General features: G+C 33.0%; 1 protein-coding gene across 1 annotated transcript; it reads right to left on the reverse strand.

The window, feature by feature from the left end:
• LOC143055160 (uncharacterized) lies at positions 1-13,464 on the reverse strand. Its single transcript, XM_076228299.1, has 7 exons — positions 13,165-13,464; positions 10,575-10,795; positions 10,003-10,105; positions 7,299-7,382; positions 4,516-5,997; positions 3,922-4,320; positions 1-3,501 (listed from the first exon to the last, which is right to left on the reverse strand). The coding sequence occupies exons 1-7, from the start codon at positions 13,235-13,237 to the stop codon at positions 2,603-2,605; spliced, it is 3,261 nt and encodes a 1,086-aa protein (XP_076084414.1). The 5' UTR covers positions 13,238-13,464; the 3' UTR covers positions 1-2,602.
• Between the last annotated feature and the right edge of the window lie 2,647 nt (positions 13,465-16,111).

Below are 16,111 nucleotides of genomic sequence, written 5' to 3' on the forward strand. Positions count from 1 at the left end.
TAAAATATAATATTAAACAATGATTTTATTATGCTTATAATTACATCAACAAAATGTATTTTTATAATACAATGTAAACAGTACAGATAATGAAACCATTCATTACACTGTTTGTAGGTTGATTCTGATATAATTTTACAAGGTTTTAAGCTGTTATCCACAGTGTGCATCGCTTACGTGCTTCTAAAACAGTAAAAGCTGTGATATTGGACATTAAATGTTTTGAAGAGGGTTTCATGCAACCTGTAGAACTATCATGCTGAAAATGTATTTTCTATATGTGCTTTACTTTTCTATACAATAAAGAATGACAAAAATCAAAAATCAATGTGAGCAAACATATTTCAAGAAATACATACACAAATCAACATGATAGCTAAACAATCAAAACGGAAGTCTATATGTGTAGACAGTAATAAAGTATATATTACAATAAGTAAAATGTTCCACAATAGAAAAAAATAAATTTACATAACAACAAAATGGTGGTCTATACAGTCTATTAAATATGTCAAGCAAAAGTAAGGGTCTTTGATAGTAACCAACAGTCATCTTACAAGGCGTACCTAGTATGTCGTTTTAGGCATATACATATATATATATGTATATATATAAACATGTATTCGTCATTGTGCGCAGTGCTCCTTTGAAGGAGGGATTTTTCTAAACCAGAACAGAACAGAACATAGCAATATACATAAAATGGTAGTCTATATTTGTAAACAGTATGTAAACTATATCATACAATCACTAAAATGTTACACTAGATAACACATGAATCAACATAATAACATCGAGAATGGAAATGGGGAATGTGTCAAAAACATAACAACCAGACCATAGAGCAGACAACAGCCAAAGGCCACCAAAGGGTCTTCAATGTAGCGAGAAACTCCCTTAAACAAATTTGCATATTAGTTCAGTGGTAATGGACGTCATACTAAACTCCGAATTTTACACAAGAAACTAAAATTAAAGATCATACCAGACTAACATAACACTACAAATAAAATGGTAATCTTTATTTTTATATATACAGTATAAAAAGTATATCACACAATCATTAAAATGTGGAACAACATGTTACACATGACTGAAGAAGTGTGAAATTCTTCGAGAATTTAGATGTTTTGAGCGTTTCGGTTCGACTTCGGGTGTTACGTCACATTAGTGACGTAATGAAATATGTTTTTTTACATAATAACAAGTAACGATATTGGTAGACGTGTTTAAGCTTTGATCAACCTTGTTTATATTTTGTTTTTTGTCATTTTAAAGGGCCAACATACTAAATACGACAAAAAATAGCCTGACTCATCCGGCAGACAGATAAATGACAATGAAGTAATAAAACAAAACACAAATTAATAATAGAATTACAATGTTCACTAAGTGTGGTACAGTTTTATTCATTGGTATCAACATAATGTTTTTACTGCATTTAAATCTAAAATGTTTCTTCTATTCCTTGTCATACAATTCAGAAATACTCAGCTTTACAATTTCAGAATAGAAAAAAGGTAATGGAATATATTTTAGAACATACAAAAACAAACACTAATCAACAAGACAATATACAAGAGGCTAACCTGTGATTTTATTACTTAAATCCTTCATCAATGATTATTTTTGATTTTCAATATATATATTAATAAGTGGCTTAAAATGCCATTTAAATGTTCATTGTATCTGTCATATTTTATTCAAAAGCAAATAAATGCACTTGAGCCATATGTTCCATTCTAGCCATAGTGTCTATTTTTTGACGTACATGGAAATAAAATACAAAATGTAAACTAGATTCATTCGAGAAGATTTTTTAAGTTAAAAAACAAATTGTGTAAATTTGTCCTTCAGGGGCAATAACTTCTTAAGGGTCAATTGACAATTTTGGTCATACAAAAACGTTTTGTAGATCTTACTTTGCTGAACAATTTTGTTGTTTACAGTTTATCTTTATCATCAATAACATTTAGAATAATAACAAAAAACTGCAAAATTTCCCTAAAATATCAAATTTAGTGGCAGCAACCCAACAATAGGTTGTTCGATTCGTCTGAACATTTAAGGGCTGATAGATCTTGATCAATTGAACAATTTTACCTAATGTCGGATTTGCTCTAAAAGCTTTAGTTTTTGAGATATAAGTCAAAAATGCATTTGCCCCCTATGTTATACTTCTAGTCATGGTGGCCTTGTTTGTCGATGGATTAATACTTCGGATACAATTTATAAACAAGATACCCTAAGGAACATAAAGTTTGAAGGTATTTGGCTCAGTAGTTTAAGAGGAGAATATTTTTTTAAAGTTAACGACGACAGACGCCAACTGATGGCACAAGCTCACAGGGGTCCCGAACCGTTTTTTTTTTGGTTCTCATCTGCAGCAGAGAGAAGGTAATTGAATTAATTTTAGAGCATAAAAAACAAAGACTAATCAACAAAAAAATAAAAAAGACACTTTTTTTCTCATCTGCAGCATGATGTTCATGTCATAACAAACCACTGACTAAAGAACACCGAAGAACAAGAATTTGAAAGAAAACCTTCCAACATCATGCTTTTTAAATGTCATAAAGAAACACCAACTGAATAATAAGAGTTAAGAAGAGAGTGTGTCCTCCTTCTTTATGTGTTCTGTTAACATCTTTACAATAGATGCATGTCCATTATCTGTAGCAATGTTTAAAGGGGATTTCCCATCTACTCTACATATCTGTGTATCTGCTTCTTTAGCCAACAATAAACGTACAATATCCTCATGTCCTACTTCACATGCATAAAATAATGGTGTTGCTCCATCTTCTTTTGTTATGTTGATGTTAACATGGTAGTTGAGAAGACAATGGACTACAGCTGTCCTACCCATAAAACAGGCTATATGTAATGGAGAAGAACCAACTACTACATCAAACCCATAATCTACTGTCTTATCACTGATGTAATCTCTAACATTTGATGAAGCCTTTTCTAAGAGAAAGTCAAACCATTCCTGTCTTTCTTCATTTAGTTTTAATCTGTGATTGTTATTATATGTCTCTGCTATAGACTGTTTACTATACATACAGATATTACAGTCGGCATTATTCTCTAACAGTAACCGTGTTATATCTATGTATCCGTTCAGTGCACTGATATATAAAGCATTACCTCCATCATCCGTCTGGGCATTAATGTTTGGTTTATGTTTCATTAATAGCTGTACTATACTAATGTTGTTACTACTACATGACGTGATCAGTGGTGTAAAGCCTTCATTGTCACATAGATCAACATTGGCATCCTTCTCTAACAGTAACTTAACTATATCAGTATGGCCATCATAACTTGCCTGTAACAGAGGACTACAGCCATCCTTGTCACATAGATCAACATTAGGATTCTTCTCTAACAGTAACTTTACTATATCTGTATGTCCTTCATTACTTGCTGTATGCAGAGGACGCCAGCCATCATTGTTGAAAAGATCAACATTGGCATCCTTCTCTAACAGTAACTTTACTATTTCAGTATGTCCTTCTTTACTTGCTGTATTCAGAGGACTCCAGTCATTATTGTTACATAGATCAACATTGGCATCCTTCTCTAACAGTAACTTTACTATTTCAGTATGTCCTTCTTTACTTGCTGTATTCAGAGGACTCCAGTCATTATTGTTACATAGATCAACATTGGCATTCTTCTCTAACAGTAACTTTACTATTTCAGTATGTCCTTCTTTACTTGCTGTATTCAGAGGACTCCAGCCATTATTGTTACATAGATCAACATTGGCATCCTTCTCTAACAGTAACTTTACTATTTCGGTATGTCCTTCTTTACTTGCTGTATTCAGAGGACTCCAGTCATTATTGTTACATAGATCAACATTGGCATTCTTCTCTAACAGTAACTTTACTATTTCAGTATGTCCTTCTTTACTTGCTGTATGCAGAGGACGCCAGCCATCATTGTTGAAAAGATCAACATTGGCATTCTTCTCTAACAGTAACTTTACTATTTCAGTATGTCCTTCTTTACTTGCTATATTCAGAGGACTCCAGCCATTATTGTTACATAGATCATCATTGGCATCCTTCTCAAACAGTAACTTTACTATGTTAGTTTGTCCTTTATAACTTGCCCATAGCAGAGGACTATTGCCATCCTTGTCACATAAATCAACATTGGCATCCTTCTGGAACATTAACTTTACTATATCAGTATGCCCTTCATAACTTGCCATGCACAGAGGACTACAGCCATCCTTGTTACATAGATCAAAATTGGCATCCTTCTCTAACAGTAACTTTACTATTTCAGTATGTCCTTCTTTACTTGCTATATTCAGAGGACTCCAGCCATTATTGTTACATAGATCAAAATTGGCATCCTTCTCTAACAGTAACTTTACTATTTCAGTATGTCCTTCTTGACTTGCTGTATTCAGAGGACTCCAGCCACCCTTGTTACATAGATCAACATTGGCATCCTTCTCTAACAGTAAATTTACTACTTTAATATGTCCTTTATTACTTGCCATGTACAGAGGACTCCAACCATTATTTTCACATAGATCAACATTGGCGTTCTTCTCTAACAGTAACTTTACTATATCAGTATGTCCTTCACCACTTGCCATCTGCAGTCCAGTAACCCCATCATCTCTACCCTGATCTACATTAACATCATTATGTAACAACCACTGTACCATATCAGTATAACCATAGTAACAAGCCCCTATCAGTGGAGTAGAACCTGATCCATGGTGCTCCTTCGGAAGCATTAGATCCCGGGTATTGGCCAATGTTACTTGTTGTGGTTTTTCAAGTTGTTTTAAGTGCTGTAATAACTGTTGTCTAAATGGTGCTACAGTCAAATTGTTGTTTATGAATAAAATTCTCACTTTTCCTGCTGACCAGTCCTTTATAAACCTTTCTAAATATGCGTCTAAAGAATCATCTGGTATTTCAATAATGAAGTCTATGTTACTTTTCTTGTCATCTGGTGATTTTTGACAAATAAAACGTTCATGTACTAAACCACTATCACCATGTTCTATCAAACATTCAATCATTTTCTGGCCAAAGTAATGAGCTAGGAAGTCAAATAGTTTATCATGTAGAGTTCTATAAATACCATTCTGTTTACATATATATGTACCATCTAGGGTGTCAAGTGCTTTCTTAAGTTTTGCCTTTGGTATTATGTTGAACTCACAAGCCTCACGTGTGTCTTTTATAATCTGTCTTTGTTTATCTGTCATTTTACCCTGGAACCATTTCTCATTTAGCTGATTATTAAAGAGAACACATAAAGCAAGACTACATATTTTAAAGTTTCCTTCATCACCATGCTCACTTAACCTGTCTAGCTCACTTCTATAGACATCAAAAGGATTTTTGAAATACTCTTTGACATCTACATCTTCTTTTTCGTGATATAAGGAACATAAGAGTGGGAAAAAATCACATTTAAAAGATAAATCATCAATGTCTGTCATGCTTGTACCAATATACGTTTTTGCTATGTTTGTTTTCTCAACCAACGTAAAACCTAACTTATCTGATATTAAGTTACATTCACAGGATTTAAAAGGTGATAAAACATTAAACTTATCATCTTTATACACTTGTAACCTACAAGATACAATAATCTTACAACATTTGTCTGCAATAATAGTATTAATCACAGGTAACAATTGTTTCCAATTATCAATCTGCTGTTGATTTGCAGTGAAATTTCCACAAATATCATCTATAATGAAGACTGTCTGTTTACCATGTTGATAATAAGTTCTAATATCTGTTGGTGTGTACACTGGTATTATATTGTATCCTTCTTTCTGTAAAAGAAGTGCTACATGTCTTGCAATAAATGTTTTTCCTACTCCTGAAGGGGCGGTTAGAGTCAGGCAACTACTGTTCTGTAAACGTTCCATGACACAATCACTAGCTCTTGTAGACACGAACATCTTATCTTTCTCTTCCCATTCTTCTATTTGTTTTTTTATTAGCTCTGAAAAATATACTGCTCATTAAAGAAAGTTACTATTTATACGATTTTCAAAAAAACATAAAATAGTGAATTGAGTCTATGTAGAAAGTGATTCCACATTTTGACTCTCAGGACCTTTTGTACCGTTCAAATTTTCGTCATTGTTGAAGAATGGATGGTGACCTGTTTAACATACTTGTCCTCATAAAAATAGGTGTCTAATTGAATTTACTACCATACCTCATTAGCTTGTTTTCGTAAAATCTAAATTGAAAATATCCCCTCAAAACATATACTTAGTAGCAAAACAATAAATGATTGTTTTGGTAAACCATAAGTAATTGTAAAATCATCCAAAGTAATATTATGTAAATTCTAAATTCATGGTTTTGAATTTTCTCAAAAAAATGTTTGACCGGAGTTGAACTGCCAACTTAAGGTTACAGATGATTTCTAATGGTATGGGACACATTGGTTTGAGGTGTTGAAACCATGTACTTAACATGTAAAGCCAGAAAGGAAAACATCCTCAAAAATCAGCTTATTTGACCCTTATGTCAAAGGTCAATATCAATACACAACACCAATAAAACACGTCCCAAGTGTCATACACCAATGTAAACAGAAAACGTTTTTTAATTGGCTACTGATATCTGACTGTGAATGGGTATTTGCACGAGTATGCTTCTGAGGGTACCTGTACATTACTAGTTCTTCATAAACCCTGTGATGTTGGCCTGAATATTAGAACAAGAGTAAAGACTACATGTATCACATAAACTTAAAATTATCTATTTAAATGATGTCAATGTCAGAGCCTAGAAGTATGCACTTCGGTGTTGACATGCATATCAAATATTTGTCATTTTACTAAATTTTCCGTTTGCAAAAGCATGATTTTTCCAAAATGATAAGGATTTTCTTATCCTAGGCATATACTACCTTAGCCGTATTTGTCACACCTTTTTGGAATTTATAGTCCTCAATGCTCTCCAACTTGTACTTGTTTGGCTTTATAACCATTTTATTCTGAGCGTCACTGATGAGTCTTACATTTGTTTGTAGACGATACGCGTGTATGGCATATTGAATTATAAGCCTGCAAATACATTGATAACTATAATTAGTTTTACGTTTGTCTCTCAGCCATACAGACTGCAATGATCTAATATACCAAATATGTTTCATCTATTTCCACATTTGACAAATTTAAAGGTTGGAATGCTTTTGATCTGACTAGATATTAAACATACAAAGCGAAAAGCATGTCTGTTGTTGTTGCCAGATTATAAAATGTAAAAATAAGTAAACATATAATATACCTCTAATATTCTTTGGAATTATTTCACCCAGCTCAGTTTCCATTTTCTTTAATTTCTCTTGAAGTTCTGAATTTTCTTCCTTTTCTGAAAACCGAAAAGATAGTTTAATGGAATTTGATGCGACTGTCATACAAGTGAGAGGTTTAGCTAGCTATAAAACCAGGTTCAATCCACCATTTTCTACATTTGAAAATGCCTGTACCAAGTCAGGAATATGACAGTTCTTGTCCATTCATTTTTGATGCGTTTTTGTTATTTGATTTTGCCATGTGATTATGGACTTTCCGAATTGATTTTCCTCTGAGTTCAGTATTTTTGTAATTTTACTTTTTAAATTATTGTGTATTACACAAGGACATTTCTATTAGAAATGTATTCTACTAATATCTTTACATAACAAAAAATGTATCATAAAAAGTAAAATCACAAAAATACTGAACACCGAGAAAAATTCAATCGTAAAGTCCCTGATAAAAGGGCAAAATCAAATGACAAAACACATCAAACGAATGAACAACAACTGGCATATTCCTGACTTGGTACAGGCATTTTAAAATGTAGAAAATGGTGAATTGAACCTGTTTATTTAGCGATTTTTAATTAACACACCAGATACGTGATTTCTATTATATTCTATAAAAACTATATTTCCAAGGGGCATATAACTTGCTTAAAATATTCGATCAGCACTTACTTTCAAAACTGTCAAAGACATTGCTGATATAAACCCATAATATAAGTTTCGTAAAATTCTGAAAAGAATTAAACACCTGATAGCACTTTTCCATATAATTAATGTTTCCAAGGTACATAACTCTTTAAACAAAAATGTGTCCATAGTACACGGATGCTCCAATCGCACTATCATTTTCTATGCTCTGTGGAATGTGCAATTTTGGTCAAAACTCTAATTTTGCAATAAAATTAGAAAGATCATATCATCAGGAACATGTGTACTAAGTTCAAGTTGATAGGATTACAACTTCACCAATAACTACCTTGACAAACTAAAACTTTAACCTGAAGCGGGACGAATGAACGAATAGACACACAGACCAGAAAACATAATGCCCATGAATGAGGCATACCACTGATTGATTGTTACTGATATTTGAACTCATCAAAGACATTACTGATATAAACCTATGATATTAGTTTCACAAAAATCTGGCTAGAATTGAACACAAGAGAGAGCTTACAATGCAATGTTGCATAAAGGTGACTCTTTAAAACAATATTGATCGACAGATTTGTGAACTCATGCCAGACATTACTAATTTAAACCTATGACATAAGTTTTATAATGGCAGGAATTGTACAAATAAGAGCATTGTGGACAGTTATCGTTTATGCATTTATTCTTTATTTAGGTTGACAAAGAATGACTTTCACAATTAAAGGGAATCAGAAATCCTTTTAGGTCAGTATCTCATCAGATTCTGTTTTCAAAATTCATAACAATTCATCAAAGTTGACAGCAGATAAAGTCACACACGGCAGAAATCTATAACTCAGGCCATAAACTGCAGCAGATGAAGTCATATACAAAGCAGACATCTACGTCTATCACTCAGGTCATGTGATTTTGTCACCAAAACAGCAAACAAACTATATATATTCAATAAGTAAAACTTAAAATGAGTATTTCTAACAGACACATGTCATGTCCCTGGAAATTATTCTTTATTCAACAAATGATAAACTGATACTTATTTATTTTGAAATAATCATCAGAAATAAATAATAATAATAATAATAATGAAAATTTATAAAGCGCCCTATATAAAAAATAAAAATTACTCTAAGGCGCTGTACATACACATGGTAATTAAAACATAACAATGACAATAACATAAAACATAAAAAATACATCGTGTCAGATTCAAATGCTGAAATAAAAAATGCCTACCATGAAATAAAAGGTCAATACGAAATACATGTTAAAACAAAGAATAAAAAAATAACAATATAGGATAAAAGCATACAGAACAAGCAAAAACTCAATACAAAGAGTAAAAAAAGCCCGTAAAAGAGAAAAGAATTCAATCTAATTAAAAGCAATACGATAAAAATGAGTTTTTAACTGTATTTTAAAACACTCTAGGGACTTGCATTGTCTTAAACTGTTCGGGAGATTGTTCCATAGAGATGCCGCTACCCAATCAAATTGTCTTTCACCGTACGTCTTCGTTCTCACTTTTGGAACGGTGAGTATTTTTGTGGAACTTGAACGCAAAGATCGGTTTGGCACATGTAGATTGACTAGTTCCCGGATGTAAGCAGGGCCAATGTCATTCAAAGCGCAGTACACATAAGTCAGTATTTTGTATTGTGGTCTATATTGGACGGGTAACCAATGTACATCAGCAAGTATCGGTGTTATATGTTCATGTTTTCTTGTCCTGGTGATAAGACGAGCTGCTGTATTTTGTACTTTTTGTAATCTGTTCAATGTAGTCTTGTTGATACCGTTCAGCAGAATATTCCCATAAAGAGAGTGCCAAATGCAAAAATGAAGAAAAAAGATCTTCCCCTGTATTAATTTTATTTTTATTGGGACTGTAGCTTCTACAATGTTCTAAGACTTCTATTTGTTGTCTTGTGTTTTGTGAATGCTCCCTTCATAGTACCATCTTATTTTGCCTTTCTTAGAAGAGATACTTAATTTTCTTCAGCTATTTTATATTCAAGTCACTAAGGTTACCTTTCAAACAGTCAAGCTTCTTTTGAATCTGGTATTGCATCACAGTGCTTATAGTGGTTTCTTTAACAACATGATCATTCTCTCCACTGATTCTTTCCAATACCTGTTCACAAATCAGACTAAACTTTTAATTGATAACAAAGAATAAATTTATCTTCTACAATGTTTCAAACATGAAAAGTCTTACACATGTACATGTTTATGTGCACTTGTATAAGGTCTAGTTCTATCAGATGCAGTTCTAATACAAACATTACTTCTAAACCCGGAAACATTACTGGTCAGAAATATAGGTGTAAACATTTCTTAGTCGAACATTTGGGTTAATTGAATTTCCGTAGGGTATTCAAAAAGTCTCGTGTGGAAGAGACATTCACGGATGTAATTCACATAATATGGATCAGTTGACAGGTATGAGTAACTAAAAATGGACAAAGATCAATCAAGATTGGCATATAAAAGCCCTTTTGTTTACATTGGACAAATGAGGGATTTTTTTATGAAGAATAATAGTTTATTGCTAAATCAGATGGAAAACTGCACAGTAGTGTAAACTACAAAAAATATCTTACTTCATTTACTGTTCGAAAAAAATGTTGATACTGCTGTGAATCCATCGACGACATTTTAATGATATTTTTATACCAAAACTGTAGTCTATATAAATCAGCTGGTAAGCTAGTATTGTTGATCTCTGGTTCTGTGTCTGAAATCTGTACAGCTTTAACCACAGACACTAATGTAACTAGTGTATGGAATCCTGGTCTGTTTGTTAGCTGTGTGGTTGTGGCTCCTGTAAGATACAAATGACTATTGCCTTTCTTTTTTTTTGCGAAAGGCTGACCAATAAAACAAGAATATCGCTGTTTTTTCTTATTCAAATATGTGATGTTTTAAAACTACCATTTAGCAGAAAAAGATAACCCATGTTATGCCCCAAGCTATCTTGATAGGCATAAAAGTTAACTGTTTTAATTATCTTGTACAGATTTATAGTGCCACTAATGGGACATGACACACACAGAGACCCAACTCATCTAGGTTAGTAAGGACATTACTCATTGATGTGACAGTGCACACATCAAGCCCTAACTCATATTGATAAGTGAGGAAATTGTTCAATGATGCGCCATGGCACACATCAAGCCAGAAATCATTTTGATAAGAAAGAAAAGTATTCATTGCTGGGACAATGCATTCATAATGCACTTAATTATTTAGACGACTGAGGACCTTATTCATTAAAAAAGAGGGACGAAAGATACCAGAGGGACAGTCAAACTCATAAGTTAAAAATAAACTGACAACGCCATGGCTAAAAATGAAAACGACAAACACACAAACAATAGTACACATGACACAGCATAGAAAACTAAAGAATAAACATCACGAACCCCATTAAGGTAACAGTGCACACATAAAGCCTTAAATCATCTAAATAAGTGAGGACATTATTCATTCTTGCAACATGGTACACATAGATCCCCAAATCATCTAGATAAGTAAGGACATTATTCATTCTTGCGAGATGGTACACATAGAGCCCCAAATCATCTAGGTATATGTAAGTAAGGACATTATTCATTGATGTGACATGGCACACACGGGGCCTAAATCATCTGAAAAGTAAAGAAATTATTCATTCATGCGACATGGCACATATAGAGCGAAAACATCTACATAAGTGAGGATTGATGTGAAATTGCACATATATGCCCCAAATCGTCTAGATAAGTAGGGACATTATTCATTCCAGCGACATGGCACAAATAGAGCCCCAAATCATCTAGATAAGTAAGGACATTATTCATTCTTGCGACATGGCACATATAGAGCCCACAAATCATATAGATAAGTAAGGACATTATATTAATGCGACATAGCACACATGGCGACCCGACTAATCTAAAAAAGTAAGGACATTATTCTTTAATTCGACATGGTAAATATAGAGCCCTAAATCATCAAGATAAGTAAGTATATTATTCATTTGATGTTACATGGCACAAATTGAGCTTCAAATCATCTAGATAAGAAAGGACATTATTCATAGATGCGAAGAAGTTCAAATACAGCCCTAAATCATCAACATAAGCATACATAAGGACATTATTCATTTGATATGACATGGCACACAAAGAGCCCCATCATTTGGATAAGTAAGGACATTATATACCAATGCTATATGACACACATGGAGCCCCAACTAATCTAGATAAGTAAAGACATCTTTCATAGATGCGACATGCTACACATAGAGATCGGAATTATTTAGGTACAAAATGACATAATTCATTGATGTGAAATGGTACATATAGAGACCTAAAGTATCCAAATAAGAACGGACATTACTCATTCATGCGGCATGGTACACATAGTGTCCAAATCATCTAGATAAGTGAGGACATTAGTCATGAAAGTAACATAGCACACATAAAACCCCGAATCATCCAGAGAAGTAAACATACTGTTAATATATGCGACAAGGTTGACACAGAACTCAAAATCAACCAGATAAGTAAGGACATTATTCATTGGTGCAACATGGCACACCTATAGTCCCAAATTATCTAGACAAGACGGACATAATTCATTGATGCGGCATTGTACACATACAGCCCCAGATCATCTAGATAAGTAAGGACATTATTCATTGATGTGATATGGCACAAATTGAGCACCAAATCATCTAGACGAAAATGACATTATTCATAAATGCGAGTTCACATAGAGCCCCAAATCATCTCGATAAGTTAGGACATTATTCATTGATGCTGTATGGTACTAAATGAGCCCCAAACCATCTTCTATTCAAAAATGTCTAACTACATCTTTATAAATGACTCTTTTTTTCAATATTTTATAAGTTAACCTATATTATGCTTGCAGTTATGTACGTATTTTGTTTTTTTGTTAATTTCGTTTATTGCTTTTGCATAAAATAGGTTTTCGTGTTTCATATTTCATTATGCCGGGACTTTTTTAAGTTCATTATATGGTATGAGTCATGTGTTTGATTGATGAAGACCGTACAGTAACGTATATCATTGCATAGTAACATCCTTTGTTCTCTGTCGTGAAAATTGTTTCAAAAGCAACCATACCTTATTGTTATGTTGGGTAAGTAAAAATTCAGCATTGGTTAAAAAACAAATACTTGACCTGCTTGAAGTAACTTTAAGTCATCTTGTTTAACATCACATAATTCTAAGTCAGATACCAGCTTTGCATTCATTGGGTCTTCGTTGAGTGCCCCAAGAAAAAACTGATAATCTTCTTCACTTCTGATATAATCTATTAGTTTTCTATTTATTTTGGCTTGTACTCCACTAGTATTTATTTCTGCACGATCGTCAGGTTCTAAAACTCTATTTGATATTAATGAATCAATGATACTTTCTGTATTAGACAAATTCTGAGTCAGATTGTGGTAGTTCTTTTGTATTCTGACTGAGTGGAACCCTGTAACTAAATAAAAGAGAAGCAATTTAATGTCATATAAAAGACTAACTTTCTTTTGAATTTGGATTGATAATAATACACTTACAAAAGGTTAAGCTTACTGTTAAGCAATTCGTATTATTTGACCTTAGCTCAGATAGGGGATATAATAAAAGATGCTATCATGATAAATATCGTTCATTAAAAGACATCAACATTTAACAATTATTTAGATATAGCTGACCTTTTGCTATTAATATGTTGAAAACAGACCGATACACAAGCACTTGACATTGATCATGTTGATCAATGTACCATGAAAAGAAGATCAAGATCAGATGATACCAGCAAAACTGACATGTGCACTTTACAATCATTCCAAAAACTAAATTAAGTTGACCTATAGTTTATAATACAGTTAGATTCAGCACAAATTTTCAGAATCCCTAAGAATACAATGCTAGTAGAAATCAGACAAAGTGAAATGTTTGACCCTTTAGACCTTAAAGTGGAACAATTTAAAACAAGGCCAACAAATTTAAAATCTAAACACACTCTTGAAGTCAAAAAACCCCCATAATTTTATTTTTCATAAAATAAAAAAAAGATTATTTGGAACCTTTGACAGTTTAAAAAATGAAAAAAAAAAAAATGTTTTTACTTTACTTTTTTAAAAGATTTCTTATTTTTGTATGTTTATTGATATGGATTTTTTTCTTTTTATATATTTCAAAAATTAACAACCAAGTCTGAATTTGGACATGTAGATATCTGAAAAATGTTTGATTTAGGAAGTCCTTTGCGATTAGGTCCTAGTAGTTAAAAAAGGCAACACATGTGCTTTAATTTGAAAAAATGTATCGTGTGCCAGAGAAGAAGTACTGAATCACTTCCTTTACTGTAAAGAGAAAACGTTGCCTCTTAAGTTCTGTTGAAAGACTTAATCATGGCATCCAGCAATGTGTTGAAGAGTATGAGTCGTTTGTTGAGGTGGTATGGCATTGCTTAAATGTATTGATGATAAAAAAAGGAAAAAAATTGGCGACTATTATAAAAATATTATCCAATGCTTTTCTCTAGCGCACACAGTAGCAGACATTTCTTGTACTGCTACGACATGAAAAACTCAACAAAGATGTCTGCTGGAAAGGAAAGCCGCAAAAAGACTACAGCTTCCACCAAAGTATATCAGATTATTGAAGGAAGGATGATTCCTTACTGGAAGAAGTTTTTTTCTGATAAAGAAAACCAACAGGCTCTCCCTAATTTCTTTTGTGGTTTTTCTTCTTCAAAACTATGACATATCCCCTATGATTCCACCTTATAGTGAACTTTACTTAGCCGGAACGTTTGTAAATCCGAAATTGTCGAAGTCATTTCAAACAATAATGTTAATGGCTGTCGTAACTTGGTTAGCACTCATCAAGGGCCAATACTCGTATGATAATTATTGCCTTATACTTTGACATGAAGTTAACAGATATGAGAAAGAGCGACAGAATATGTGTTCTGTGTGTTCACTACTATAAACAGATGACACATGCATGTGAGTTGTCGATGCAGATGGGGAACAGTAGCAGTGTAAAGAATAGTTGAAAATTTTTACCCGTTCACCAACTTTGTGCTGGCTTTCCCCAAACAATTTATAAACTGCCTCCTGCTGTACATACTCTTACCGGATGCGACACAACTTCGTCTCTGTGAGTAAATAGTCTACAAGACTTTGAAGGACACTTTGAAGTTACAGAATTTTGGGAGTACTGACGAAGATGAAGCCTTTGTTTATGCAAGCATTTAGTTTCTAAGATGTATGATCTGAAGAATATCCATAAATCATGATATGAATAAAATGCGTGTCAAGCTTGCCACCAGTGAAGATGTAGGTTTAGTCAGGTTACCTCTCTATAAATCGGCAATTTTGACCGCATCGCACATTGCTAAAAAACCCTTTTCCGTCATCCTTAGAATACGGTTGGCGATTAACTAATTCATTACATCCCGTTTATTTTGAAGGGCACATGTCAGCAGAATTCTTTCAGGATCTTGTGTGTTCATGTAAGGGAAAATCTTCATGTAAAAAGTGTTTGTTCATAACAAAACCTTACATGTACGTTGCTTTGCTCCTGTCAAGCGTCAGAATTATGTAGAAATTCCTTGACAGATGAATCAGAAGATACTCCTGGATGAAATCTGTTCTGTGGATCATTTTGATTGGATTTTTTAACTGTTTTAGACTTTAATAATAAGTGTTTTGTTGTTGTAATGAATTACATGCATGAGCTTTTGCAAAATAAACGTTTGGGATAGAAGGATTGCTGAGGTTGAATGTCACCCGGCACCCAGCAAGGTAACTACTGTAACTTTAACGGAATTTGTATTGATCTTGTATAATAGAACAAGTGTTTGAAAAACGCCAATTTTCAGAATTTTTAAAATATAGAAAGAAAAAAAAAGGAAAACAGTATGTTGATCTTTGACCTTTATTTGTGTAAAACTGTTACCACATTTCTTTTTGACGACATCGATATTCCAAAAGTACTCATTTTTCCGAATCCAATGATATATAATATAGCCATATAATTTTAATTCACTATCAGTCAATACAATGTAACGTAGATAACTTCAATTTGAGACAATTAATGGGATTGTTGGGAGTTTTATGCAGTGT

This window comes from Mytilus galloprovincialis, chromosome 12, assembly GCF_965363235.1.
Source record: "Mytilus galloprovincialis chromosome 12, xbMytGall1.hap1.1, whole genome shotgun sequence".
NCBI classification, from domain to species: domain Eukaryota; kingdom Metazoa; phylum Mollusca; class Bivalvia; order Mytilida; family Mytilidae; genus Mytilus; species Mytilus galloprovincialis.

What these genes read in the sequence shown, in the direction of transcription:
- LOC143055160 (XM_076228299.1), bottom strand. Translation starts at nt 13,237, where the DNA reads ATGAATGCAAAGCTGGTATCTGACTTAGAATTATGTGATGTTAAACAA. An exon ending in AATTCCAAAGAATATTAGAG is followed by an intron (nt 5,998 to 7,298) that starts GTATATTATATG and finishes TATATTTTTCAG; the next exon opens with AGCTAATAAAAAAACAAATA. An exon ending in GCGTCCTCTGCATACAGCAA is followed by an intron (nt 3,502 to 3,921) that starts GTAAAGAAGGAC and finishes ATACTGAAATAG; the next exon opens with TAAAGTTACTGTTAGAGAAG.